General features: G+C 40.8%; 1 protein-coding gene across 1 annotated transcript in view; it reads right to left on the bottom strand.

Annotated features, from left to right (window-relative positions):
• Positions 1 to 22,619, bottom strand: part of LOC137616752 (spectrin beta chain-like) — a 123,365-nt gene extending 100,746 nt beyond the window's left edge. The window contains exons 1-2 of the mRNA XM_068346753.1: positions 22,571 to 22,619; positions 17,108 to 17,184 (exon numbers count right to left, since the gene is read on the bottom strand). Of these exons, the coding sequence (XP_068202854.1) occupies positions 17,108 to 17,160 (53 nt within the window). The 5' untranslated portion in view covers positions 17,161 to 17,184; positions 22,571 to 22,619. The remainder of the gene's footprint in view (positions 1 to 17,107; positions 17,185 to 22,570) is intronic.
• Between the last annotated feature and the right edge of the window lie 3,861 nt (positions 22,620 to 26,480).

Here is a 26,480-nt window from a genome sequence, read left to right as displayed (position 1 = left end):
CTGGGGGCTGATCGTCTTGTTGTTCAGCAACGTCCTCATCAGAAGGTTCCTCATCCGAAAACTGATGAGGAAACGGCAACGGAGTGGGCAACGTCTGGCTCGCTGAGTCTGGTCGCACTGGTGCATGCGTGACGGAGCCGGACGCAACATCATGGAACTGCTGCACAGTCTGTGAACTGTCAACAACCATGGGTGCGCGAGGAAGCACAGCGTCAACCCGAGACTGTCTAGACCGTCTGGGTTGTGCAATCAACACCCTACCGGGTTGCTGAGGTTGACGCACTGCGTCAAAACAAGTCACCTCTGCTGGTTGTTGAACGTCCTGAACGTCAACAACCACCTCCGAGCGTCGCTTAACGACAACGTGCGGCTGGCAACCCACACTGGGTCGCATCGGTGGAGGAACCACCTCAACTGGCAGACGCGAGTAGGTTACCTCAGCGTCAACAGGGCGCACAACCGACCGGTTGGAAGGTTGTTGGCCAGAAGGTTCGGTAGCAACCTTCTCCGCATTAAAGTCCTCTATCAAGAACGCAAGCTTGGACTGCATGTCTTGCAGCAAAGCCCATTTAGGGCCTACGGGAGCAGGTGCGGCAACAGACGGGGTTAGCGACTGAGGCGGTACCGCTTTCCATCCCTGAAAGCCTTGTTTATGCATGACATAATTGTACAGCAAAACTTCAAAGGCTCGAAAACAGCTGTGAAGTTGACCTGTAAAAAACTTGGAGCATCTCCTGGCCAGGCGCCAGGGAGAGTCTAGGAGATTTGAGAAGTCTATCTGGGCAGAGGCATGAACTCCCAAGCCGAGAACTTCTCTCGTGTCATATCAGACTCTCGCTCTATAAGCCAGTTTAAAAGAAGGGAAAGCAAAGGCTGTATCCCCCAAACTCCTCCTGGTGATAAACCAGTCGCCTAGCAAACGTAAAGCTCTCTAGGAGAGCGAGAGAGCACTAGCTTAAAAACAAGGGCTTCGAAGTAGCTAGGCCTAGTGTAAGCTCTGACGTTTAGGCGAACGAGGAGCAGCAGTTACAAAAAGATCCGGACAAAGATCCTTAAAAAAATCATCATGATTTAATTAAAGTCCATAGGGGGCTAAGCAGCTTTAGGCTCCTCTCCATCTGACAGAGTCCTCAAGGGAATATCAGTAGGAGGGGGAACAGCAACTTCCTCATCTACAGGAACCTTGTCCGATAAAAGCCGAGTCTCAAGCAAGGGAGAGACCTACCGTGGTGGCAATGCTTTACAAGCAGAGTCCACACTCACTGGTGCATTAGTAGCGGACCAGAACGCAATGTCATGTAACTGCTTGACAGTCTGTGAACTGTCAACAACTGAACTGTCAACCACAACAGGTGCGTGAGGACGCACAGCGTCCACTCGAGACTGCTTTGACTGCCTAGACTGAGCAGTCAAAACAACTCTAGAATGCGGAGGTTGACGCACAGCGTCAAAACAAGTCAACTTCGATTGTTAGTGAACGTCTTGAACGTCAACAGGAGCATCAGCAAGTGGCCTCACGTCCAAATGCGGCTGAAAAACCACACGAGACCGCATCGAGTGTGGTTCTAAACAACCTGACTGACGTGACTTAGCTACGCCAACGTCAACAGTAAGCACTAAGGAACGTTAGGTTGGCTGAAAGCCAGGATATCGATGAGATAAACGGCTAGACTCAACGGACTAATCGGCAGAATAGTCTTCCAAAAGGGAGGCAAGCATATACTGCATGTCTTGCCATACAACCCATTAAGGATCAACGGAAATGGTTGTGGTAAGAGACGAGGGTAACGTCTGTGACCGCAACACTTTGCCAACAAAAAAGACTCTCGGAGTCTGTGTTACGCTTTTGTTAGGCGGCGAGCAGTTATCCGATGACTGCATAGGGTCAGAGCTGTCCTAATGGCTGTAACCAGGACGCTGGACCTGTCCTGAAAGGACTGACTTTCGCTTAAGGGCTTCGAAACCTTGTGACAGGTTTCTTATGCGAAAAGCCTTCGGATGACGAGGAGAAACAACGTCTCTCTCGTCTTATGGTAGGGGAGATCTTGGTAAGATACACCCGATACCATAGAGGGAAACGTCTGTTCGTTGATCAAGGCCTCTTGAACCCATAAGTCGTTTGACATTACTTCTCCCCTGGGCTTGGGAGCATGCAAGAGGTCCCGGACTAGGTGAACGACAGGCACGAACAGACGAACCCTCGGACGCAACACTGTAACAGTTTGCGCATATCACTTTATCACTTCGATCTTCTGTTTTGCACTTATTTCACTGAAATCGAAACTTTTACTGATTTCTACCTGAAACACGCAATTCTACCCTTCATTAAAAGGTAGTAATTGCGAAATCAGTCGTATAATGCAAGCTCATTAATACCAGCAAAAAACAGAAAACATATTTTAAGATAAAAAAAATCAGTGGCTGGGAAAGAGACTAAACACTAGTTCATATAAACTACGTTTTCAATCTCTCACCGCACATAGCCTGGGGACGAGAATAAAAAACTAAAAACGTTTTATCCTTCCTCCCCGTACAGAGACTAGGGACGAGAGTAACTCGAGAAACAACGTTACCCGCTTGAACGGAACGTTTTCTCTCCTCTCTCTCCCTCCGTCTCTATCTCTCTCTCTCTTTCTCTCTTGATTTCGCACCTAAGAGAAGAGCCCAATTATATTTCGTCAAAAAAACATGTTATTTGACTAAAGGAAAAAACTGAAAGGTTTTTCAAATAAAAAGTTCCTTTAAAATAGAATTTAAAACATTTAAGCTAAGAAAGAATGAACAAAACGTCAGAATCGATTTACTCTTTCTGCAAAGTGAAACCGTGATACACTCTCTCTATCGTAACGATAGAGCGCATGTTGAACGTCCTGAACGTCAACAACTGCGTAGCATAAATAAACTAAACGTTAGTTCATCTTTGAAAACAGTACGAAGACTATCAAAGAAATTCTTTCATAAAATATTACATTTAAAAAGTTTTAAATCCTTAGCTCTTTAAAAGCTAATTACGATATAAAGGGCTCAACGTTGATTAACTTCGGTTTCCAAGTTAGGACCGCCTACTCTCAGGAAAGGTCGCATATAAACAAAACATTAAAATTTATTTTTATATGTTTATAATAAATGGAAAGTTAATCGAAGAGGCCTAATAAAGGCGGAGAGATATAAAATATATGGAGGAAAATCTATAAATAATTTATAACGTGATAAGATAATTACTAGAAGCCTAAACACACTTCCGTCTAAGGGAAGGGTCGGCCATTTAAAAGTGAAAGAAAGTCCATACTCTCTTTGTCACCATAATTAAATCTATCCAAAACGAGTTCAAGATTTAAGATGAAGATAAAACACCTGCATTGCGAAAGCTCAAAACTAGAATATAGTACTTCACCAAATAGATGTGAAAAACTCCAGTTTAGCAACAGCGAGTAAAGTACGTCTTGTCGACACGTCGACAGAGAGAAAATTGAGTCTTTGTTTACATAAGAGCTGGGTATCTGGTCGACAGATGGCGCTGTTGGGCACACCCGCAACCTGTGTAGCGATCGCTGGCGAGTTTTTCCGTAGAGTTTGTCTGTCGAGCAACAGAGTTGCAGCTATATATTCACCGGCTAAGTTAAATATTTAAAAATACAAATTACTAAAAGTTGTGATCTGTTCCTGTACGAATACAAACTCTCGTCCTTTTAAGGAGACTCACATTTAGGCGGGGAGAAAGCCTACCAAACATAGGTCTAGAGAAGGAACCCTAGAAAATCAACCTACTTTCACAGTATCTGTTCACCAACCATAGGAGGAAAGTGAGAATTAGATGTCTCACCACACATGCTACTCCTCCAAGGACAAAAACTTGACAAGGGGCCACCCTTCTAGATGTTAGTAACTAGATGTAGCTCCACACAGGATACCCTTAAAAGTGGTAAATCATTTGGTTTTTGGAAGGTGTCATCCTTCTAGGCTGAATCAAAGTTCACACGGTCTAACCTTCTCACTCTTACCGAGAAGAAAATCACAAATTTTTAGTAATTTGTATTTTTCCTAACATACTTACCGAGAACTACTTTCTTAGGAGGTACCTGGAATCTCCTCTCAACCGACCAGATGCAACCTGGCAGAGGACCTAAATAATTTTTGGGCAACTATATGAGGCCAAAAGGAAGTGGTGTCTAAAGACCTGCGCTTAACATCCCAAGGTAGTAAGCCAAGAAATGGATTGTTTCTTCCATATTCCCAACTTCAGCACCTATCTTACCATGACGATTTTTCTGGGAGACATTGCAGGCCTCCTCCCTCGCATTTCGTGAGCCATAATAGCGGTAGGGATCACACTGCCCCTACTCTCGTACACCCTTCTGACATACCTGTCTGGATGGACTGTTCCTCACGAACATGGAGATTTGCCTGGAGGACAACAGGTCAGGCTCTTTGAGTCTTGATCTAAACGCCACTCTTTACTAGTGGCAGGAACCACAGTTTGTGAAGTCCTCTATCATACATATAAAAGCTGAGATTTAAGTGATGACCTTCACCTGACACCAAGCACAGAAGATTGCCTATTTGCTATGTAAACTGCTGTGAAAGATTCTCTGAGGAATCTTGACATCTCGCACATAGCTCTCCTAAAAAAACCCTTTCTTCTGAAGACCTGGGTAGCTCCACCTGTGAAAAGACAAGAACGACAGTGTGTTCAGGTATCTTCGCACATGGGGTTGGCACAGAAGGTCTGACCTCAGGGATATCTATCGACACTCTTCCATGAGGAGGGAGACTAGGTCTAGGTAGCAGTCATTGTGTGCTACATTGGTGCCACTAAGATTAGCTGGAGATTTGGTGCAGCTACGACATTGTTGAAGGCTCTTCTGATTGGAAAAAAACAGAAGGGAGGCATAAACATCCATCTTGTCCCAGTGGTGATACGAGTTCTCCACAAACGACGCTGGGTCGAGGACTGGTGAGAAATTGACTGGAAGTTTCTGGTTTAGGGATTGCAAACAGGTCTATGGTCGGGGAACTCCACAAAGTCACCAGAGCCTTCGTCACTAGAGGAATGGACCACTCTTACCCAACAATTTGGCCTAAGTTTGTTTGTTAGGACGCTCTGTTTCTCCGGAAAGAACATTCCTGTTAGGCCTATCACATGTTTATGACCAACATGAGTGCCTTCACCGCAAGGACATGCAGTGGCCGAGATGCTATCCCCATTTGTTGAAATACCCTACAACTGTGGTGCTGTCACTCAGTAACGCAACTGAGTGACCTCGAAGATGCGCAATGAAGGCCTTTAGGGATCAAAGGGCCACCATCAATTGCAGCTCCTTGATATGCAGCTTTAGCTCCTCCGGTGACTATACCCCTTGGTCGATGTTGGTTCTGAGATGCGCACCCTGCCCGTCATTGGAGGTGACCATGAACAGGAACGCTCCCAGTCCTTCATTCCTATTGGTAGTGCCTGTGCTTGTCCTCACAACTACTGTGCCATGCACGGGTAGCGAGAGCTAATACGTGTGCTTGTTCTTGTGAGAACTGTGCACCGGCAACTAATGCATGCATGCTTGTTCTTATGAGACCGAGAACTGGGAGCACATCAGCAGATGTATGAGCTTCTGTCCAGGGTGCTGATTGGTCTAATCAGGGGGTTTCATCCCCAGTACATATCCTCTCACTAAACAAACGAGGCAGGGTCATAATAGGAGAACCATCTTTCCCTGAGGATAAGGTTATAGCACCGCACTATTCTCACAAAGAGCGGAACGGGGGAATTGAATGCCTATCCCATGTTGAGGAGGGTCCTTGTTGAAAGCTGTGCTAGCACGATGTGACATCCCCGTGATTAAACGATCATTATCATCAAATCAGTAGATGACCTGTTCCAATCCCTACAGCGTGACCTAAACTGAAAAAACTCAGTTGTAATTGGTGTCGGAGTTTGGGAGCAGTATAGACCCATAGAGAGATTCTAATAAAAGTTATCACCAAAACACCCCAGTAATATCCCGATGCAGGGAACGACAAGGGCGGATGCTCCTGTCTAGACTAGTAGTACTACTGTTCAGTCTCACCTTGAGCTGATCACTTGGACATAAGCATAAACTTCCTTAATTTTATCTACATCCCCATTCCCCTAGGGTTGGCTTTGATGCAACATTGCTCTTACCAAAGAACTATGCAAAGGAATCGGGCGAAAGTCTTGCACGAGTGCCAGGTCCGTTGTCCTGTGCTTCGGTGACATCATCTTTCTGTTCAGGCCAAAAAAAGAACAGGTAACAGGAATAGGTGAGCTAGTTACCCGGTGACTTGATTACTCTCACCTAAAGAGAGAATGTAAGTTCCTGCTAGCATTAATCCTGTTTGTGGCTACTGATCGTGACCTACGATCGCATGATTCCCGATTGTGGACATCCATCACATGATTCCTGACCATGGCTAATGATCACATCCCCCGGATCGTGGCCATCGGTGATCGCATAATCCCTGATGACACCCAGCTTCTCAATTGCAGCTGCCAATCATATGGTTCAGGATCACGGTACACTGCAGTTTCTGAGGGAAACGAAGGAAGTGAAGAATAACCGCAAGGAGACATATCTTGCCAGAAGAGAACACCCACGAAACGTTCCCGTGAAGACAAACGATCACAGGAAAGGCAAGAGGGAAGCTCATCGTTCGTAAATGAAACATCTCACATATCATGAACATCGTTTCCGCCCAAAGAGAAACCAACGTTCAGCGACCCGAAAGTCCAGGAAGAATACATGAACCTTGTACTAAACCGTATTCTCAAGGAAGGAAATGCTACTAATATGCAACCTCTCACCTTGCGTACCAGCCGAGAATGTACTATGTGTGGCACACTACTCTTTCCCCTGGAAGCGTGTGAAGGAAGGCATTCGACAATGTGATCCAGGTTTCTGTGAGTGGGGTATCCTGGATCTCTTCCGTCTGAATACTATGCGCTTAGGAGACCACAGGAGTAGCTGGCACAAATCACCATCGCCTGAGAAGCTGAGGTTGCAGTTGTCTTCCTCCCCCTGCGGTAGTAAACAACCCAGAGTATGGACATACTCAGAAATCCTCCTCACCCCTGAAGAATCACCTTTGTCCTTTCCACCTTCCTAGGAGTCCTGTTCTTGAATTCCATGTTCTGGAAGGCAAACCCTTCCTCTAAAATCGTCACCCCTTCCGAAATGCCTGCTCTGATGAAATCCAAGAAAGACTTGGAAGTTGGGGAATCTTTGAGACCTAAGGATAACCAGATCAACTTGAGGACCTCCTTTGGCACTGTAGGGCATACCTGGAAATAAATGGAGGGCAGTCTTCGCCATAGTCTTGGAAGTTGAATGATCCTATTAAACTTCGTCCTCCTTCTGTTATATCGACCACATTCACCACTTGTTATTAATTACAGCACTTTATTTATGATAAAATGGCCGTTCCAGCTCTGCTGAAGACATTTCTATATTTGAAAGGACTCAAGTTTGCATACCTTGGAAAATTAGAAACTACTTTTAAAAATTTTAATTTCAGAAGGATATCAAGATAGGTGTTATACCAGATGTCAAGCAGCATTATAGTAAAGTCCTTCCCATTGTTACTAGCACATGAAGAGCTAACATGTAGGGATACAGAACGTGAGGACAGTGCACAATGAAGTAACATGCACGGGAATCTCTAGTTCGTGGAGACCTATGAGTGGAGACTCAACACATGCATCTACTGTCTGCAGGAGCTCAGTAAGTGGAGACCTACACATGGGATTTCTTGCATGAGTACCTTGCATATGGGGACCTTGCGCATGGAATTATAGCACGTGGGGACTTATGATGAGAAGCTGAACTGCCTCTACCCTTTCTACAAGGTGAGCACAGGGGTGGTCACTTGCATGACAAAGTGTGTAAGCATGGAGGAGACCTTGCACATGGTTAGACGTATGACACTGATGAGACAAGTGTCGAGCACATGTCTATCCTCTGAAGAGCATGTGTGTGAAGAAACTCATACCCGTCGAGAATCCTCATAAGGGGACCTTGCGCATACAGGTGGGCATGAGCGTGAAGATTTAGCATAGTCTCCCTGAGCAGAGCTGTAGCAAATGTCTCTTGTTCTCTGTGGTGGGAAGGCCATGAAGTTTTGTCTTTAGGTAAAGTGAGAGCATGACGTATGTCTGAAGCCAGAGCAGAGGAGATTGTCTTTGAGGCACACAGTGCCATCCCTGTCCAGCCTACATGAAGGGAAAACATGAGAAGGCTGGACACACATACAGTATACTGTTCTCTCTTTTTCACCTTTGGGAGAGGGGAGCCCATAAGAGACCTAGTAGCAGAAGACAAGGTCAAAGGAGTCAGGCTAGGAGGAGAGGGAGGCCAAGGTCATTTCCTCCCGTACTCACGTCATACTCGAGTTTCCTGCCAAAAGAAATAAGGCTACAGATGGCAAGGATAAGCGATCAACTATACCTTCAGAAGAATGATTCTAGAGGGAGGGGGTCACGTCAGGCACTTCTGCTGGGGTGGCAGAGGAAGAAGGCACAGCAGCAGAACACTTGGGAGTCCAATGGTAGCTAGGGCTTGCAGCAGCTTCTCTTTTGACGGAATACCATTGTCACGTATAAGGGGTTAGAATAAATAATCCGTGGGAATTTAGACAAATGCCAAACTGCCATTAACTGGGTTAATTTAAGTAGCAGAAAGTAGGGCGGTGGATGCCAACCTATGACCTCGCCTCCACGACTCCTAGGTATTGTGGAAAACAGTTTTAACTAAATTCTATCACAAGCCAGCAAGCCTGAAGAAAGAGTTGCACCTTGTATGTTGGATGTAAACTGTTGTTATTCTTTTACTTCCCAGGTCAAAGCGTGAAGGAGGTTGGAAAAGCACTAGGGGATTTGAGGTGGGGTAACCTCGATCTGGGCGACCTGGATCGCAGATGTCACATAGTAAAAGGCTACCACCTATCTCCTGGAGGAAGCACCTGATCCCCATAGACAAGTGCCATAAAAACTCACCCTTGGAAGTATAATGAGAGGAGTTGGACGCAGAACATGGCCGCGTGTCCTTGTTGCAGCTGGGCGATCAGTATGCCCAAATGACACTCCACTAGATTGCAATCTTAGGAGTAATTTTTGCTGTAAACTTATAACATGAGACAAGAAACATATGTGCCCCTCCCTCTTGCTTGACTTAGATAGAAATTGAGACTGTAATGTTTAGTTAATAAGTCAGATTTGGGACTTGAGATAAATTGCTATTCTACTGAAGGAAAAAGATTAACAGTAACTTTCAGTGTCCCATACTCCCTGCATGTGCCTGTAAATTACAAGTGATTCATTGTTATCTTACATTTTGATCATTTTACCATAAACTGTTCCAGTAATTCAAAAGTCAGCGAGAGACTTATATTACCTTAGTTATTTAATTAGAATAATTTAGAGTTTTGTTGTGATGTACTTAAATCATTTACAGTATTCACTTTGAAGAAGATTTGTGCTCATGTTTCTGTGAAAAATGATATTTTAATTATAAAATAAATTTTTGAATATACTTACCCGGTGAATATATAATAGCTGCAACTCTGTTGCTCGACAGACACATACAATAAAAACTCGCCAGCGATCGCTATACAGGTTGCGGGTGTGCCCACCAGCGCCAACTGTCGGCCAGATACCACTCTCGATGTAAACAAAGACTCAATTTCTTCTCATCCCACTGCGTCTCTATTGGGGAGGAAGGGAGGGTCGTTTAATTTATATATTCACCGGGTAAGTATATTCAAAAATTTATTTTATAATTAAAATATCATTTTTAAATATTTAACTTAGCCGGTGAATATATAATAGCTGATTCACACCCAAGGAGGTGGGTAGAGACCAGAGTTAAATATGTTTACATCGTATAAGCTAAGAGTTTTTTATTTCATTTTGGCAGTTATCAATATAACAAAACCAAAATAAATAGGTACCTGGTAAGGAAGTCGACTTAGACGATTACTCTGCCTTGTAAGTACGTCTTCCTTACGGAGCCCAGCGATCCTCTTAGGATGCTGACAGACCCCCAGGAGCTGAAGTATCAAGGGCTGCAACCCATACAACAGGACCTCATCAAACCCCTAATCTGGGCGCTTTCAAGAAATGACTTTGACCACCCGCCAAATCAACCAGGATGCGAAAGGCTTCTTAGCCTTCCGGACAACCCATGAAAACATCATTAAAACATTTCAAGAGACAGATTAAAAGGGTATGGAATTAGGGAATTGTAGTGGTTGAGCCCTCACCCACTACTGCACTCGCTGCTACGAATGGTCCCAGTGTGTAGCAGTTCTCGTAAAGAGACTGGACATCTTTCAAGTAAAATGACGCGAACACTGACTTGCTTCTCCAATAGGTTGCGTCCATGATACTTTGCAGAGATCTATTTTGCTTAAAGGCCACGGAAGTTGCTACAGCTCTAACCTCGTGCGTCTTAACCTTAAGCAAAGATCGGTCTTCCTCACTCAGATGTGAATGAGCTTCTCGTATTAACAATCTGATAAAATATGACAAAGCATTCTTTGACATAGGCAAGGATGGTTTCTTAACCGAACACCATAACGTTTCAGATTGGCCTCGTAAAGGTTTAGTACGAGCTAAGTAGAACTTAAGAGCTCTAACAGGGCATAAGACTCTTTCTAGTTCATTGCCTACGATCTCCAATAAGCTAGGAATATCGAAAGATTTAGGCCAAGGACGAGAAGGTAGCTCATTTTTGGCTAGGAAACCAAGTTGCAGAGAACAAGTAGCTTTTTCTGACGAAAACCCGATGTTCTTGCTGAAGGCATGAAGCTCACCGACTCTTTTAGCCGAGGCTAAGCATACCAGGAAAAAGTGTCTTAAGAGTGAGATCTTTCAGGGAGGCTGACTGTAAAGGCTCAAACCTGTCTGACATGAGGAATCTTAGGACCACGTCTAAATTCCACCCAGGAGTAGCCAAACGACGCTCCTTAGAGGTCTCGAAAGACTTAAGGAGGTCTTGCAGATCTTTATTGTTGGAAAGATCTAAGCCTCTATGCCGGAAGACCGAGGCCAACATGCTTCTGTAGCCCTTGATAGTAGGAGCTGAAAGGGATCGTACTTTTCTCAGGTATAAGAGAAAATCAGCTATTTAGGCTACAGAGGTACTGGTCGAGGATACGGAAACTGACTTGCACCAGTCTCGGAAGACTTCCCACTTCGATTGGTAGACTCTAATGGTAGACGCTCTCCTTGCTCTAGCAATCGCACTGGCTGCCTCCTTCGAAAAGCCTCTAGCTCTCGAGAGTCTTTCGATAGTCTGAAGGCAGTCAGACGAAGAGCGTGGAGGCTTTGGTGTACCTTCTTTACGTGTGGTTGACGTAGAAGGTCTACTCTTAGAGGAAGACTTCTGGGAACGTCTACTAGCCATCGAAGTACCTCGGTGAACCATTCTCTCGCGGGCCAGAGGGGAGCAACTAACGTCAACCTTGTCCCTTCGTGAGAGGCGAATTTCTGCAGTACCTTGTTGACAATCTTGAATGGTGGGAATGCGTAAAGATCTAGATGTGACCAATCTAGGAGGAAGGCATCTATATGTATTGCTGCTGGGTCCGGGACTGGAGAGCAATAGATTGGAAGCCTCTTGGTCAGCGAGGTTGCAAAGAGATCTATGGTGGGTTGACCCCAAGTCGTCCAAAGTCTCTTGCACACATCCTTGTGGAGGGTCCATTCGGTTGGAATTACTTGACCTTTCCGACTGAGACAATCTGCTAGGACGTTCAAGTCGCCCTGGATGAACCTCGTTACTAGGGAGATGCCTCGATCTTTTGACCAGATGAGCAGGTCCCTTGCGATCTCGTACAAAGTCAGTGAGTGGGTACCTCCCTGTTTGGAAATGTACGCCAAGGCCGTGGTGTTGTCCGAGTTTACCTCCACCACCTTGCCTCGAAGGAGATTCTCAAAGCTTATCAAGGCCAGATGAACCGCCAAAAGCTCCTTGCTGTTGATATGCATGCTCCTCTGACTCGAGTTCCACAGACCTGAGCATTCCCGACCGTCCAGCGTCGCGCCCCAGCCCAAGTCCGATGCGTCCGAGAAGAGAACGTGGTTGGGTATCTGAACTGCCAGGGGAAGACCCTCTCGTAGGCTGATATTGTCCTTCCACCAAGTCAGACAAGACTTTATCTTTTTGGAAATCGGGATCGAGACCGCCTCTAGCGTCTTGTCCTTTTTCCAGTGAAAAGCCAGATGGAATTGAAGAGGACGGAGGTGTAGCCTTCCTAGCGAGACAAATTGCTCCAGGGTTGACAGCGTCCCTACCAGACTCATCCACAGCCCGACTGAGCAGCGTTCTTTCTTCAGCATCTTCTGGATGGAGAGCAGGGCTTGATCTATTCTGGGGGCCGACGGAAAAGCCCGAAAAACTTGACTGTGAATCTCCATCCCTAAATACAGAATAGTTTGGGATGGGACCAGCTGTGACTTTTCCAAATTGACTAGGAGTCCCAATTCCTTGGTCAGATCTAGAGTCCAATTGAGATCCTTCAGACAGCGATGACTGGAAGAGGCTCTGAGAAGCCAGTCGTCCAAGTACAGGGAGGCTCTGATCTCCGATAGCTCGAAACTGGTACCCCACATTCCTGTAAACAAACCTCAGAAACGGTTGGGAATCCGGGTGTATAGGAATGTGGAAGTATGCCTCCTGAAGGTCGAGAGAGACCATACAGTCGCCTTCCATAAATGCTGTCAAGACAGCCTGGTAGACTTCATCGTGAAGTTTGTCTTGACAATGAATACATTGAGCGCACTTGCCTCTTATGTACTCCTGCAGTGAACATGGCTGCCAAATCATGGAGCCATCCCTGAGGGACTTGTCCCTGCAGGGAACGTGGCTGTCAGATCATTGGAGCCATCCCTGAAAGCCTTGTTTATGCATGACATAATTGTACAGCAAAACTTCAAAGGCTCGAAAACAGCTGTGAAGTTGACCTGTAAAATCTAGGAGCGTCTCCTGGCCAGGCGCCAGGGAGAGTCTATGAGATTTGAGAAGTCTATCTGGGCAGAGGCAGGAACTCCCAAGCCGAGAACTTCTCTCGTGTCATATCAGACTCTCGCTCTATAACCCAGTTTAAAAGAAGGGAAAGCAAAGGCTGTATCCCCCAAACTCCTCCTGGTGATAAACCAGTCGCCTAGCAAACGTAAATCTCTCTAGGAGAGCGAGAGAGCACTAGCTTATAAAACAACGGCTTCGAAGTAGCTAGGCCTAGTGTAAGCTCTGACGTTTAGGCAAACGAGGAGCAGCAGTTACAAAAAGATCCGGACAAAGATCCTTAAAAATCAGCATGATTTATTTAAAGTCCATAGAGGGCTAAGCAGCTTTAGGCTCCTCTCCGTCTGACAGAGTCCTCCAGGGAATATCAGTAGGAGGGGGAACAGCAACTTCCTCATCTAAAGGAACCTTGTCCGATAATAGCTGTCTCTCAAGCAAGGGAGAGACCTACCGTGGTGGCAATGCTTTACAAGCAGAGTCCACACGCACTGGTGCATTAGTAGCGGACCAGGACGCAACGTCATGTAACTGCTTGACAGTCTGTGAACTGTCAACAACAACAGGTGCGAGAGACCAGGACGCAACGTCATGTAACTGCTTGACAGTCTGTGAACTGTCAACAACAACAGGTGCGTGAGGACGCACAGCGTCCACTCGAGACTGCTTTGACCGCCTAGACTGAGCAGTCAAAACAACTCTAGAATGCGGAGGTTGACGCACAGCGTCAAAACAAGTCAACTCCGATTGTTAGCGAACATCCTGAACGTCAACAGGAGCATCAGCAAGTGGCCTAATGTCCAAATGTGGCTGAAAATATACACGAGACCGCATCGAGTGTGGTTCTAAACAACCTGACTGACGTGACTTAGCTACGCCAACGTCAACAGGACGCACAAAGGAACGTTAGGTTGGCTGAAAGCCAGGATCTCGATGAGATAAACGGCTAGGCTCAACGGACTAATCGGCAGAATAGTCTTCCGTAAGGGAGGCAAGCTTATTCTGCATGTCTTGCCGTACAACCCATTTAGGATCAACGGAAAAGGTTGTGGTAAGAGACGAGGGTAACGTCTGTGACCGCAAAACCTTGCCAACAAAAAGACTCTCGGAGTCTGTGTTACGCTTTTGTTAGGCGGCGAGCAGTCTTCCGATGACTTGATAGGGTCAGAGCTGTCCTAATGGCTACAACCAGGACGCTGGACCTGTCCTGAAAGGACTGACTTTCGCTTAAGGGCCTCGAAACCTTGTTTCAGGTTTCTTATGCGAAAAGCCTTCGGATGACGAGGAGAAAAACGTCTCTCTCGCCTTATGGTAGGGGTGATCTTGGTAAGATACACCCGATACCATAGAGGGAACGTCTGTTCGCTGATCAAGGCCTCTCGAACCCATAAGTCGTACGACATTACTTCTCCCCTGGGCTTGGGAGCTTGCAAGAGGTCCCGGACTAGGCGAACGACAGGCACGAACAGACGAACCCTCGGTCGCAACACTGATAACACTTTGCGCAATATCACTTTATCACTACGATTTTCTGTTTAGCACTTATTCCACTAAAATCGAAACTTTTACTGATTTCTACCTGAAGCACGCAATTCTAACCTCATCAAAAGGTAGTAATAGCGAAATCAGTCGTATAATGCAAGCACATTAATACCAGCAAAAAACAGTAAACATATTTTAAGATAAAAAATTCAGTGGATGGGGAAGAGACTAAACACTAGTTCATTCAAAACTACGTTTTCAATCTCTCACCGTACATTGCCTGGGGACGAGAATAAAAAACTAAAAACGTTTTATCCTTTCTCCCCGTACAGAGACTAGGGACGAGAGTAACTCGAGAACAACGTTACCCGCTTGAACGGAACGTTTTCTCCCCTCTCTCTCCCTCCGTCTCTATCTCTCTCTCTCTCTCTCTCTTGATTACGCACCTAAGAGAAGAGCCCACTTACGTTTCGTCAAAAAAACATGTTATTTGACCAAAGGAAAAAAACTGAAAGGTTATTCAATTAAAAAGTTCCTTTAAAATATAATTTAAAACATTTAAGCTTTGAAAGAAGAATGAACAAAACGTCAGAATCGATTTACTCTTTCTGCAAAATGAAACCGTGATACTCTCTCTCTATCGTAACGATAGAGCGCAAACTGCGTAGCATAAATAAACTAAACGTTAGTTCATCTTTGAAACAGTACGAAGACTATTCAAAGAAAATCTTTCATAAAATATCTATTAAAAAAATATTCATTTAAAAAGTTTTAAATCATTAGCTCTTTAAAAGCTATTTACGATTGAAAGGGCTCAACGTTGTTTAACTTCAGTTTCCAAGTTAGGACCGCCTACTCTCAGGAAGGTCGCATATAAACAAATCATTAAAATTTATTTTTATGTTTATTATAAATGGAAAGTTAATCGAAGAGGCCTAATAAAGGCGGTGAGATATAAAATATATAGAGGAAAATCTATAATTAATTTATAACGTGATAAGATAATTGCTAAAAGCCTAAACACACTTCCGTGTAAGGGAAGGGTCGGCCATTTAAAAGTCAAAGAAAGTCCCTACTCTCTTTGTCATCAAAAAATTAAATCTAACCAAAAACGAGTTCAAGATTTAAGATGAAGATAAAACACCTGCACTGCGAAAGCTCAAACCAAATTAAAGTACTTCACCAAATATGATGGGAAAAACTCCAGGTTCTACAGCGAGTAAAAGTACATCTTGTCGACACGTCGACAGAGAAGAAAATTGAGTCTTTGTTTACATCGAGAGTGGTATCTGGCCGACAGTTGGCGCTGGTGGGCACACCCGCAACCTGTATAGCGATCACTGGCGAGTTTTTATTGTATGTGTCTGTCGAGCAACAGAGTTGCAGCTATTATATATTCACCGGCTAAGTTAAATATTTAAAATTAACTTAGACAATAAATCCTCTTACAGTACTGTACTATGTAAAAAGTCGTCTAATTCACCGTCTCTCATCATTTATTATTTAGTTGCCACGCATAGTGACACCATTCAGTTCTACGAAAGGCCATAAGGTACTTGAGGTATCGTTTTTAGCGATTACCATGGAGGGCTCACTGCGAGGCAGATGGGGGGGGGGGTGAATACAGTAACTCTTTCGCTGGGGGAAGACGATAATTTCAGTTTACTTCCACCTAGCCCTGAGGGTAGGTCAGAGATGTCATTCTTTTTCGGGTTCCCACCTGAGGAAGACTTAGAAGGAGTAGAAGTTCGAATATCAGAGGGCGAACAGAGAGACCCAGTGGGCTTTTTCAATATCAAGAAAGACCCCGAAAGCAAAATATCTCGCTTAGACTTCTTCTTCCTCCTCCTGCCATACTTTGATCACTGTGACGGCAGCCACTCACTACACTCATCACAGGGGGATGACTGCATGGAGTCATGCCCTAAGCAAATATGGCACAAGGAATGGGGGATCCATATTGGCCTCCTGCTCATGAACCTGCCCCACTGATTGTGGCCAGGTATACCTGGGCAGGACCGCATGCCTACACATGGTTTCTCTATACTGTAATCAGTCAAACACAATCACAATGAAAAGTAAAAAAAAAAAAAAAAAAAAAAAAAATAACTAAAAAAGCCAGTCAAGCTTTATTAGCATCAAAAGTACATCCAGACTGCTCAGCAGCTGAAGTGAAAGTGACTACTCAGTGTACAGGCAGGGAAAGGAGCTTCCCCGTCACCTGCCAGACACTACAGATACCTCATTAAAAATTCTAACAGCCAAGATCCAGCTTCACTGATATCATACTCTTATTAAAGGACGAGGGTTTGCACTTGTGTAAGAACAACCATACACTTTGATAGTAAAAAAATATGAATAAAAAATCACATATACTTCTCCTATTATCTGCAGTATAAACAAAATGAGAGTCCAAAAAAAAGGAAAATTAACACAAAGCAGCTTAACCTCAGCTATAACTGTACAGTACTACATAGTTTCATAAACCAGGTCTAACTATAATTTCATAAATCCATATGATGTATTTCAGTCACTAGTTTAAATTCTACAAAAATTTCAAAAGTAAAGAATAAATTCAAAATCTATTAACTCACCTGTCTTTTGAATTCTCATCTGATGAGCTGAGTGTGTGGAAAGTTTGAGACATCTTATATCAACTTCACAATTTCACCTTTAAAAATATTGAAAAATTGAAAATAAATTAGTCAAAGAACCATTTAAAAATTGGTAAACAGGCAAAATATTCAATAATCAATTAAACTTTTCCAAAACCTTACAATACAGTAAACAGTTCAGTAGTACTATATCAATAATGAGATACAACATATTGTTGACTATATCTAACAGGATTATATTACCACATACCAGACACAGGTCAAAATAATGTACTGCATTCAAGTTGGAATGTTGAATAGACAATAAAGATAGCTATGGTGTACTTACATAAATATAGTAGGCTATCAACTATGAATTTTACCCATTTGCTGATATAAACAAATGCCTAGTCTGTCTTTTTTTTTCATAATTTTCAATCCTGTTTGAGGTGTGCCAACCATATTGAAAAGACAGCTGAATGACAAGAAATGCCAAAAATTTCAATTCTATTTGAGTATTATCTATTTTTTTCTAGAAGTTTTGATGAATTAGTAAACAACAACTCTCTGACAAATATCATCACCAAAATTGTTCAAAGTATTAACTTCTTCATTAGGGTTATTGTAATAATATGCAAATCTATTAATAGTAACATACCATTCTTCTATAGAGGTGAATTATTTAACTAGTACAGAATGAGTAACTGATAAATATTAACACTACTGTAATACCGCATATACAAAGACACATGCACTGTATTCTTATCATCTCGATGCACTTCTTGCCAAATCACTTTCTTATATGTAACTCTTTTGGCAAACAAATAATTTCACACTAAAAGAGTCTTTTTAATTTCTAATTTTTCCTTAGTACTAAGACATCGGAAAAAAAAACGCAGGAATACAACCTAACCTAAGGTTCCCCACCTAACCACCTTGGCTAGTACAGTGGTAACGTGTTTGCTAGCATTCGCATAGCAAGCAGATCGATCCCTGTCCAGTACTGTGAGTTTAAACTGTTTAATGGGGAGGCCACTGCTGTGGTTGGGCACCACAGTGAGGGTTGTGCTTGCCCGGCTGACGTTCTGGTGAGCATCTGTTCTGATGAAACTGGAACTGAAACCAGACACCTTTACCTATTACTGTACTTTTAACCAAACTAAATTGCAGTGTCCCACCTGCTAACCCCCTGGGATGCCATTTCCTTACCTTAACCTTAGTGTCTTAACTTATCATTAGGTTTGAATCCAAGCTTATCCACTACAGTCTAATCATCTAAGTTGTTGTAGCGGAAGTAATTAATCTAAGAACTATTTTCCAAGGCTCAAAATTTGTTTGAAAAATAGTGCATTGAAGTCAAGAACAGTTGGAACAGAAGCAAAATTTCCTGGTCTTTGAAATATAGAAAAATGAAATTTCTTATGTCATTTCCAAATTTCTTTTTTTTTTTTCTCAACATACAGGAGCTACAATAGTTCAGGAACTTAATACAATACTGTACATGACTACACAACATTTAATCAGTTGTTTCTTAAATGATTAATACTACAAATGGAAATGACCATATAATGAGATTTGCAATTTAGGAGCAAAAACCACCAACCAAAATAAGAGATTGAGAGAACTGTATAAAAATTAAAGAAGATTGAGACAATGTAACAAAGACGATAGGTTTGGGGGTATGTAGTTGGTTGGGACAGGCGTAAACTTTCTTAATTCTTATCAAATAAATTTTCAGTAAAATTATAGTTATGAACAGAGCAATATTTGAAACAAAAAATTTTTTTTTCCTGTAGTCAATAATGTGCTTTCACTGAATTTGACCTTCATTTCAACAGTAAATAAACTGAAAACCTGTTATACCGTCTAAGGACAGGGATATTTTTTAGAAATCTAATGGTTTTTGCTCCGCCATGAGCTTGCTTAGCTCGCGGAAAAAAGAAAAACATCAAACTCCTATGTACTGGAAGCGGTACATGCTGAGCTGCTCACGCTAACCCTGTTGATTATTATTTCTTAGATAATTAAGTTTTTATTTGCAGTGAAAAATAAGTGTCATTTTCAAAGATAACGTATGTTTTTCTATAAGAAACATCCGTCTTTAAGTAGAAAACCTTTTTCCATTCGTAAATATTTCCTCACCCTAAACCCCAGGTTCCCACTGGGTGTCCCATATCATCGGCCAACATGTTAGGCTATAACTCACTTATCATTTATTAGCCTCAAAAATAAATGTAATTTTCGAATAAAATGGGAGGGTAAATATATGATACTTTAATTTCTAGCAAAACTGGAATTTGCAATAAGAAATGGACAAGTGCTGGCTAGTTTGGTACTTTTCACTATATGTTTAATAGGGACTGGAGCGTGATAACTTACATATCGGTCTATTAAAATGTGAAGTATGTTTTTCACTCTAAGTCCATTGTTTACATCTGAGAGACTGAAGGGGACTTATTGTGCATGCGCTTTTTCCCATGGTTTACGGAGCTTTCTGTGCATTTATAATGACGTAGTTGTCAGGTGGTTTTTTAAACCAATTAACAGCTTACAAGTACTTCTTCATAAGTTCCCAGATGTTGTTCTACAACAGCCATTTTCTTCCCACCTTCGCCTTCAGTTTCAACATAACCACCATCTCGTAAGACTTCTCCTAGAGGGAACTTAAGGGAAGCACACCAATCTATTTCAAAATTTGGTGCAATTTCGATTATGTTCGCAACTGATTACGATGGAAATGCTCTCCGTTCAGTGTATAGGTATTGTTACTCATGTGAAATTAAAAAATAACCGCGAAATAATGCTTCAAAGATCCGATTTTGACTTAATTCTCAGGGAGGGCCAGCACATTTTCTACTACAAAGCTTCTGTAAAGATTGCCAAGACAAAAAAAAGGCGACGATGTCAATCATAAGGTAATGAATTATTTGCAATTTACTTTTTCATAATGGAAGGATTTATTTGAGATTTACTTTATCCTAATATAAGGATTAATTTGTGATTTACTTTTAGTTTGTGACCTGGGAAAGGGGGGTCCGGGGGCTTGCCCGGCTAGTGGTTGTGACCTGGGAACTACTAGGTTAGGTTAGGTTGGTTTGTTAGGTTCTGTACCCTTTTACAAATCTCAAAAGTTAAATAATCAGGTTTTGGGCTTATTTTACATTTCTGACCATTGTTATTGCTGCAAATCACTTGTTCATGACATTTCCCCACCCAAAACACCTCAGTTTCTCACTGGGGTCCCCCATAATTGTCTTTACATAAGGGGGTCCAAAAACTCATGAATGAGTAGTTTGCCCCAATAATCATGGTCAGATAGCGAGTAGGAAAAATACAAGGTTCATGTATTTGGCTAGAAATTAAAGTATCATATATCAACCAACAGGGGTAATTGCTTACAACACCACTTTCCATTTACTCAAAATAATGCAATCCTAATTACTGTGCAATCTTGCACAGTAATTAGGTGGTTATTTATGTTCTGGAAAAGCAATAATTACCAAGATATGTTGAGGAAGGGGGAAGGAGTTATGAAAAGAAAATAGCTCGGTTTCCTCACTAAACGACTTGGAACTGACGTGTCACCATAGTCAACCAAACAGAATTCATGATGCCAGCGTACATAAACAAAAGTTTGTGATGCCATCGTACATTGATTTACAGTATCTTCAAAATATACTTAATCAAAAATTGAGTGATTACTCAAAAGTGTCACTATTGTAACTTGCATATTTTATATACATTTTTGATTAATTACTCCATTTTCAATTAAGTATATTTTGAATATACAGTATATCAAATTCTGTTTGGTTGACGATGTTGACATGTCAGGGTAAATGTGTAAGAGAGCTCCGCGGAAGATCTTGAAGAATTTAAACACCTACAATTCACTATTATATCATATAGAACGCTTATATAATAGTCAATATATGAGCAGCTTCTATTTAACGAAGATATTCGTGTGTATAGTTATGTTTCACCTGGATTTTTTCTAAGTGTTTGTTTTTGTTTACTGTGTGATGTCTTGGCTAAAATGAGCTGTTTCACCGCCTTACTGCGTATGGCAAACTAGTTCTCAATGCTATTCTAACCAATAACAGGTGTTTTCTTGACATCACACTGTTTGAAAACCAATCATGGCGGTTTTTACAAATCTAGCCAATGCTGGCACTTATTACTTCACTTATCCCTGCTATTTTTCCACCAGTTACCACAGTTTACGTGAAGTTCCGCGGAGGAATATTTTTGCACGTCTCGGATCTCCCTTCAAACTGAAAAGCTCATTTTGCCGTGAAGTATGGAGTAATTAGCAGGACCTTCATCCCGTTTCGACTGTGTCACTTGTGACAATTGCTTTATTTCTTATGGGGATTTTTGTGTACATTATTCAGGGAAAGTTGATTTGCTAATTGCATTTGCTCAACGTCATGGTTTGATTTTGGCAGAGAAAAAGTGCCCTAATTGTGAAAATGTGTGCCGTATAGATTACAACAAATTAGCATTCCGGTGTGATCGTAGTGTGGTTACTCGTGGGAAAAGGAAGAGGAGGTGCAATTTTTTCGTGTCTTGTTTCAAAGGTAAGTTAGATATTGAGACTAATTTGAAGTTTGTGTTCCTTCTTTTGCAAAAGGCGTTTTCATTTGAATTTGTTTCGTTTGAACTGAAACTCAATGTGGCCTTAAGGGGGGGTCGCAGGGGGGCGGAGCCCCCCCCGGTAGGCCTAGGTAGAGGTAGGGGTACATGGCCCCCAGGGTAGGGTAGGTAGTTGTATTAGGTTCGGTAGTGCCCCGAAAAATCACTTTTCTCCTCCTCCCCCCACCCAAAAACCCCGCTTCCCACTGGGGTCCCCCATAATTGTAGTAGTAGGTTTATGCTTACATTTTCTGTGTAAGAGTTAGGTGGTTGTAGGAGGATTATCTCACAGTTTCAAGGTAACTGTAGCTCTAATTTACTGTTTTCTTTCGTTTTCTACTTTTAGAAACTTTTAAATCGAGCGCGGAGCTCTCCTACACATTTACCCATGTCAGTTCTAAGTCGTTTAGTGAGGAAACGGAGCTATTTTCTTTTTATAACCCCTTCCCCCTTCCTCAACACATCTTGCTAATTGCTGCTTTCTCAGAATTTAAATAACCCCCTAATTACTGTGCAAGAAGATGAGAACTGCAGGATTGCATTATTTTGGAGTAAATTGAGAGCATGGAGTTGTAAACAATTACCCCAACAGAAGTTTTCCTATAGGAAAACATTAATTTTTATTGGAAAATGTTGTTCTGACCGGAACTATAGTAAAACCGCATATTATCCCAACGATCCATCCTAACACACTTACCCTACCATTAGCCTCGGCTGAACAGTAAGGAAACATTAATATTTCCCAAATAACTTACTGCCAGCTTTAATATTTTACTCAACAGCTATCAAATAAACAAGGCTAAACAATTAAATACGAGCTTTTCTTCCCACCTTTAGATTATAATTACACCACAGACTTAAAACAACAACAACGAAACTCGCGCCTAAGATCAGTCGTCGACTCGTCGTTCATCTGGCAGGAGGTTTGTTTACAAGTTTCAGGGTGCGTTCTATTTGGTATAAGTGTTATTGTACAGTACAGTATGTATATATATATATATATATATATATATATATATATATATATATATATATATATATATATATATATATATATATATATATATATATATATATATATCACCATACAGCATATCATTTTCATATTATTCATTTCATACTGTACAAAGGTGGGAAAAGATGCAGGCAAAAAAATGTTAAAATGTTGAAAAAGAAAAACAAACCAACAACAAAGGAGTTGAGACCAATAGCACTCACAAATGTATCATATAAAATATACATGGCTTTTATCAAGGATGAAATAGAAGGACATCTAAAAAGTAATGATGCCATAGACTCACTCATAGAGGATAGTTAAGCGGGATTTACAGAGGGAGAAAGGATTGAGGTCTGAGGATAATATATTCATCTTACAGGACATGGTCGAAGAATCTTTCAAAAATAAGAAAAAACTCATAGTTGCCTCTTTAGATTTCAAAAAATCTTTTGATTCCATGAAAAGGGAAGCACTGATATAAACATTAAAGCAACATAAAGTACATACTAGTATAATAAACGCTATAGCTGAAGTATATATGGGAGACTACTACGTTAGACATAGGGGAAAAAGTAGAAAAAAAAATTGAGCGTAAGTAGTGGAATAAAGCAAGGCTGTACTGGCTCTGCAACATTGTTCAAATTAATTACTTATCAGATTATAAAACAAGTAAAAAAGAAAGGTAATGGTTTTAAAAATTATATTATAAAGGTAGTAGTAGTATTTTTTGCTGATGATGTCATAGTGCTTGCTGAGAGTATAGAGGATGTTGAATTGAACATAAGGAAAGTGATAGATATAGGAAATCAGTGTGATTTAGACATAAATAGAGATAAAAGTAGCGTACTTGTATATAATATGAAGGAGAAACCAGATAACATAGAGGGAATAAGAGTAGTAAGGAATATTAAATACCTAGGTATCAAGGTAGATGACAGTAGGAATATGTTCAAAACACAGAAAAGTGAATGATAGTTAAGGCTCAAAGGCTAGCTAATCTTACATATTCAATCATAGAAAAAAGTTACAATAAAATACTGATAGGGAAAACATACTGGAAAAGTGTAGAACTACCTTCTATAGCATATGGAACAAATGTAATTAGCTTAACGGAAACTGAAATAGAAAAGTTGCAGAGAATTAAGAATGGAGTGTATAGAAGGATACTAAGGGGTGTGAAGAATACAGCAATTGTAGCCTTGAGAGGGGATGTAGGAGCATCTGCTATGAAAACAAGGGTAATGGATGGAAAGCTGAGGTACATTAATAGCATTTGTAAGGGAGCGAAGGACTTACTAACATATGGAAGAAAAAGCGAGGAAATAGTGGATGCATGTGAAGAAGTATGCTGAAGAATGTGGGATGGCGATGAGAGAAGTCAAGAGATGTACGAAAGAGGATATAAAGAAGAGAACAAGAGAATGGGACACAAGCAAATGGGAGAGTGAAATAGAGTGTAAGGAGAGTCTAATTCTGTATAAAAACTGGAAAAGTGAAATCAAGGATGGGGAAGTCTATGACAACACATTTTCGTCAATTTTATTATTCAGGGCAAGGACAAACACATTTGGCTTGAATATAAAAAACACACACCAAGATGGAAATATAAACTGTGTATTTTGTGATGTAGAAGAAAATGCTAACCACGTCATGTTATATTGTCCACAGTTTAGTGATTTAAGAATAAAAGCATTTGAGCTCCAACAACCATACGAAGAAGATAGTGCACAAATAGTTGAAAAAATTCTTTTTTTTCGTGAAGAAAATATTGAAAATAAGAAAAGCGTACTACAACAAATGTGGATGAAAGAAAAAACTAGTGAAAATAAGGAACACACAAAACTAAAAGACACAGAGGCGCCGTTGCAAAGGCGAAGTCTCAACGTGAATCTGATCTGATCTGATCTGACGACATGAATAAGAAAATATGCTGTATGGTGTAAACACACACACACACACATACATATATATATATATATATATATATATATATATATATATATATATATATATATATATATATATGTATATATATATATATATATATATATATATATATATATATATATATATATATATATATATATATATATATATATATATATATATATATATCTGTGTGTGCATCTACACACCATTTTAGTAGGTAGAGTTCAGTTACGTAGTGAACTCCAAGGTAACTATGATCCAAAATCAAAACAATTCTACTTATACTTTACTATATTCACTAACTTATACTTTACTATATTCACTACTAACATTCACACATACATTAAAAGTTTTACCTTAATTACTTTGAATTGGCTTAATACTATTTTATAGATCAGCTGTAATACCAATTTTTTTTTTACGGTAAAATCTTGTGATATAAACTAGAGTATTTATGTAGACCAAATAATATCAACGATTATCAAATAAACTCAATATTAGATTTAGTACTTAACTGCAACCATCTCCTTTCATCTTACATTTAAACAAATTCAGGAGCCTATATCACAACACCACGATACCTTTTTCGTCATGCAATGTGAAGTCCTTAATACATTGGCTATTATGATACAATATTGATAACGAAAATATACAGTATATTAGTACTGTTTTCACTAAATTTAGAGATAATTTATATTTGCAATATGCGTCTGTTTTAGCTTAGAGTTTATTAGATTTTGCGAAAGGTAACTTATGTATCCACTCACGTTTGTTAATTAGTTTATTTATTTGTTAGAGAACAACTTTACACAGAAACTACCGTACCAATGTTTACCAAACTTGGTAGTCGTGTTGGGTATAACCCAAGGATAATCTGTAACATTTTGGATTAAGTACATCAGAGTACAATTATGTAGCAGTACTTTGCAAATAATCGCAATGCTGAGTAAATGGCAAATATTTTTAGATTATTTTTTTTTTTTTTTGTGAACAATGTTACGCAACAACTACTGGACCAATTTCAACGAAACTTGGTAGACATATGGGTTATGACCCAAGGATAAATCCATTTGATTTCTAAGAAACTGGATCGAAGTACAAGTAGGCAGTGGGGTTAAGAGCAAAATAAGACTGTTTGGCGTGGCGAAGGCATGCTCTCTACTGAGTACCTCTCTAGTTTTGTTGTTCTAATGATTGTTGATCCTAACTCATTTGGATGCAGAAAACTCCAGAAAAAAATGTATTAGAAAGTTTAGATTTCTCATCAGATGTACCAGATATGTCACCACAGCTTTCACATTAGTTCAAACGCTAGTATTATATATGAAATTCATTGTTGGGTTCCTGCTGCCATTGATCCACTGTCTATTAATGGTTTTGTCTAATAAATTGTACAAATCTGTCTAGAAATGTGGTTAAAAATATTGAATTAACCATATTTTTCATCTATCACTCAGGGCTAACATCAGCAAGTTGATATAAAACTATATAATAGAATCGAACAATGATTGGATTTTGAAGGTCAATGCCAATGTCACTCTATGGTAAAAGTGAAATATTAACAGACTAAATCTTAGCGTATGATATAATCATTCCAATATATTATTATTTGTCAGAGAGAGGATTCACATGGCAGCGGATTTTCCTTGATTTTCATAAATTAACTCCGTAACAAACGACATTTTGTGTTATTTTTTCTACCCTAGGTTCATGATACTAGTAAAATAAGAATAGAATGTGATGAAATAAGATATATACTACATACTAGCATTATCATAGCCCTCATCACCGTGAATTATATCTGTTTGTTTTTTA

The sequence above is a fragment of the Palaemon carinicauda genome, chromosome 22 (genome assembly GCF_036898095.1).
Source record: "Palaemon carinicauda isolate YSFRI2023 chromosome 22, ASM3689809v2, whole genome shotgun sequence".
NCBI lineage: Eukaryota > Metazoa > Arthropoda > Malacostraca > Decapoda > Palaemonidae > Palaemon > Palaemon carinicauda.
Note: the sequence above shows the minus strand (reverse complement) of the source record. Positions and strands in the feature narration are given on the sequence as shown.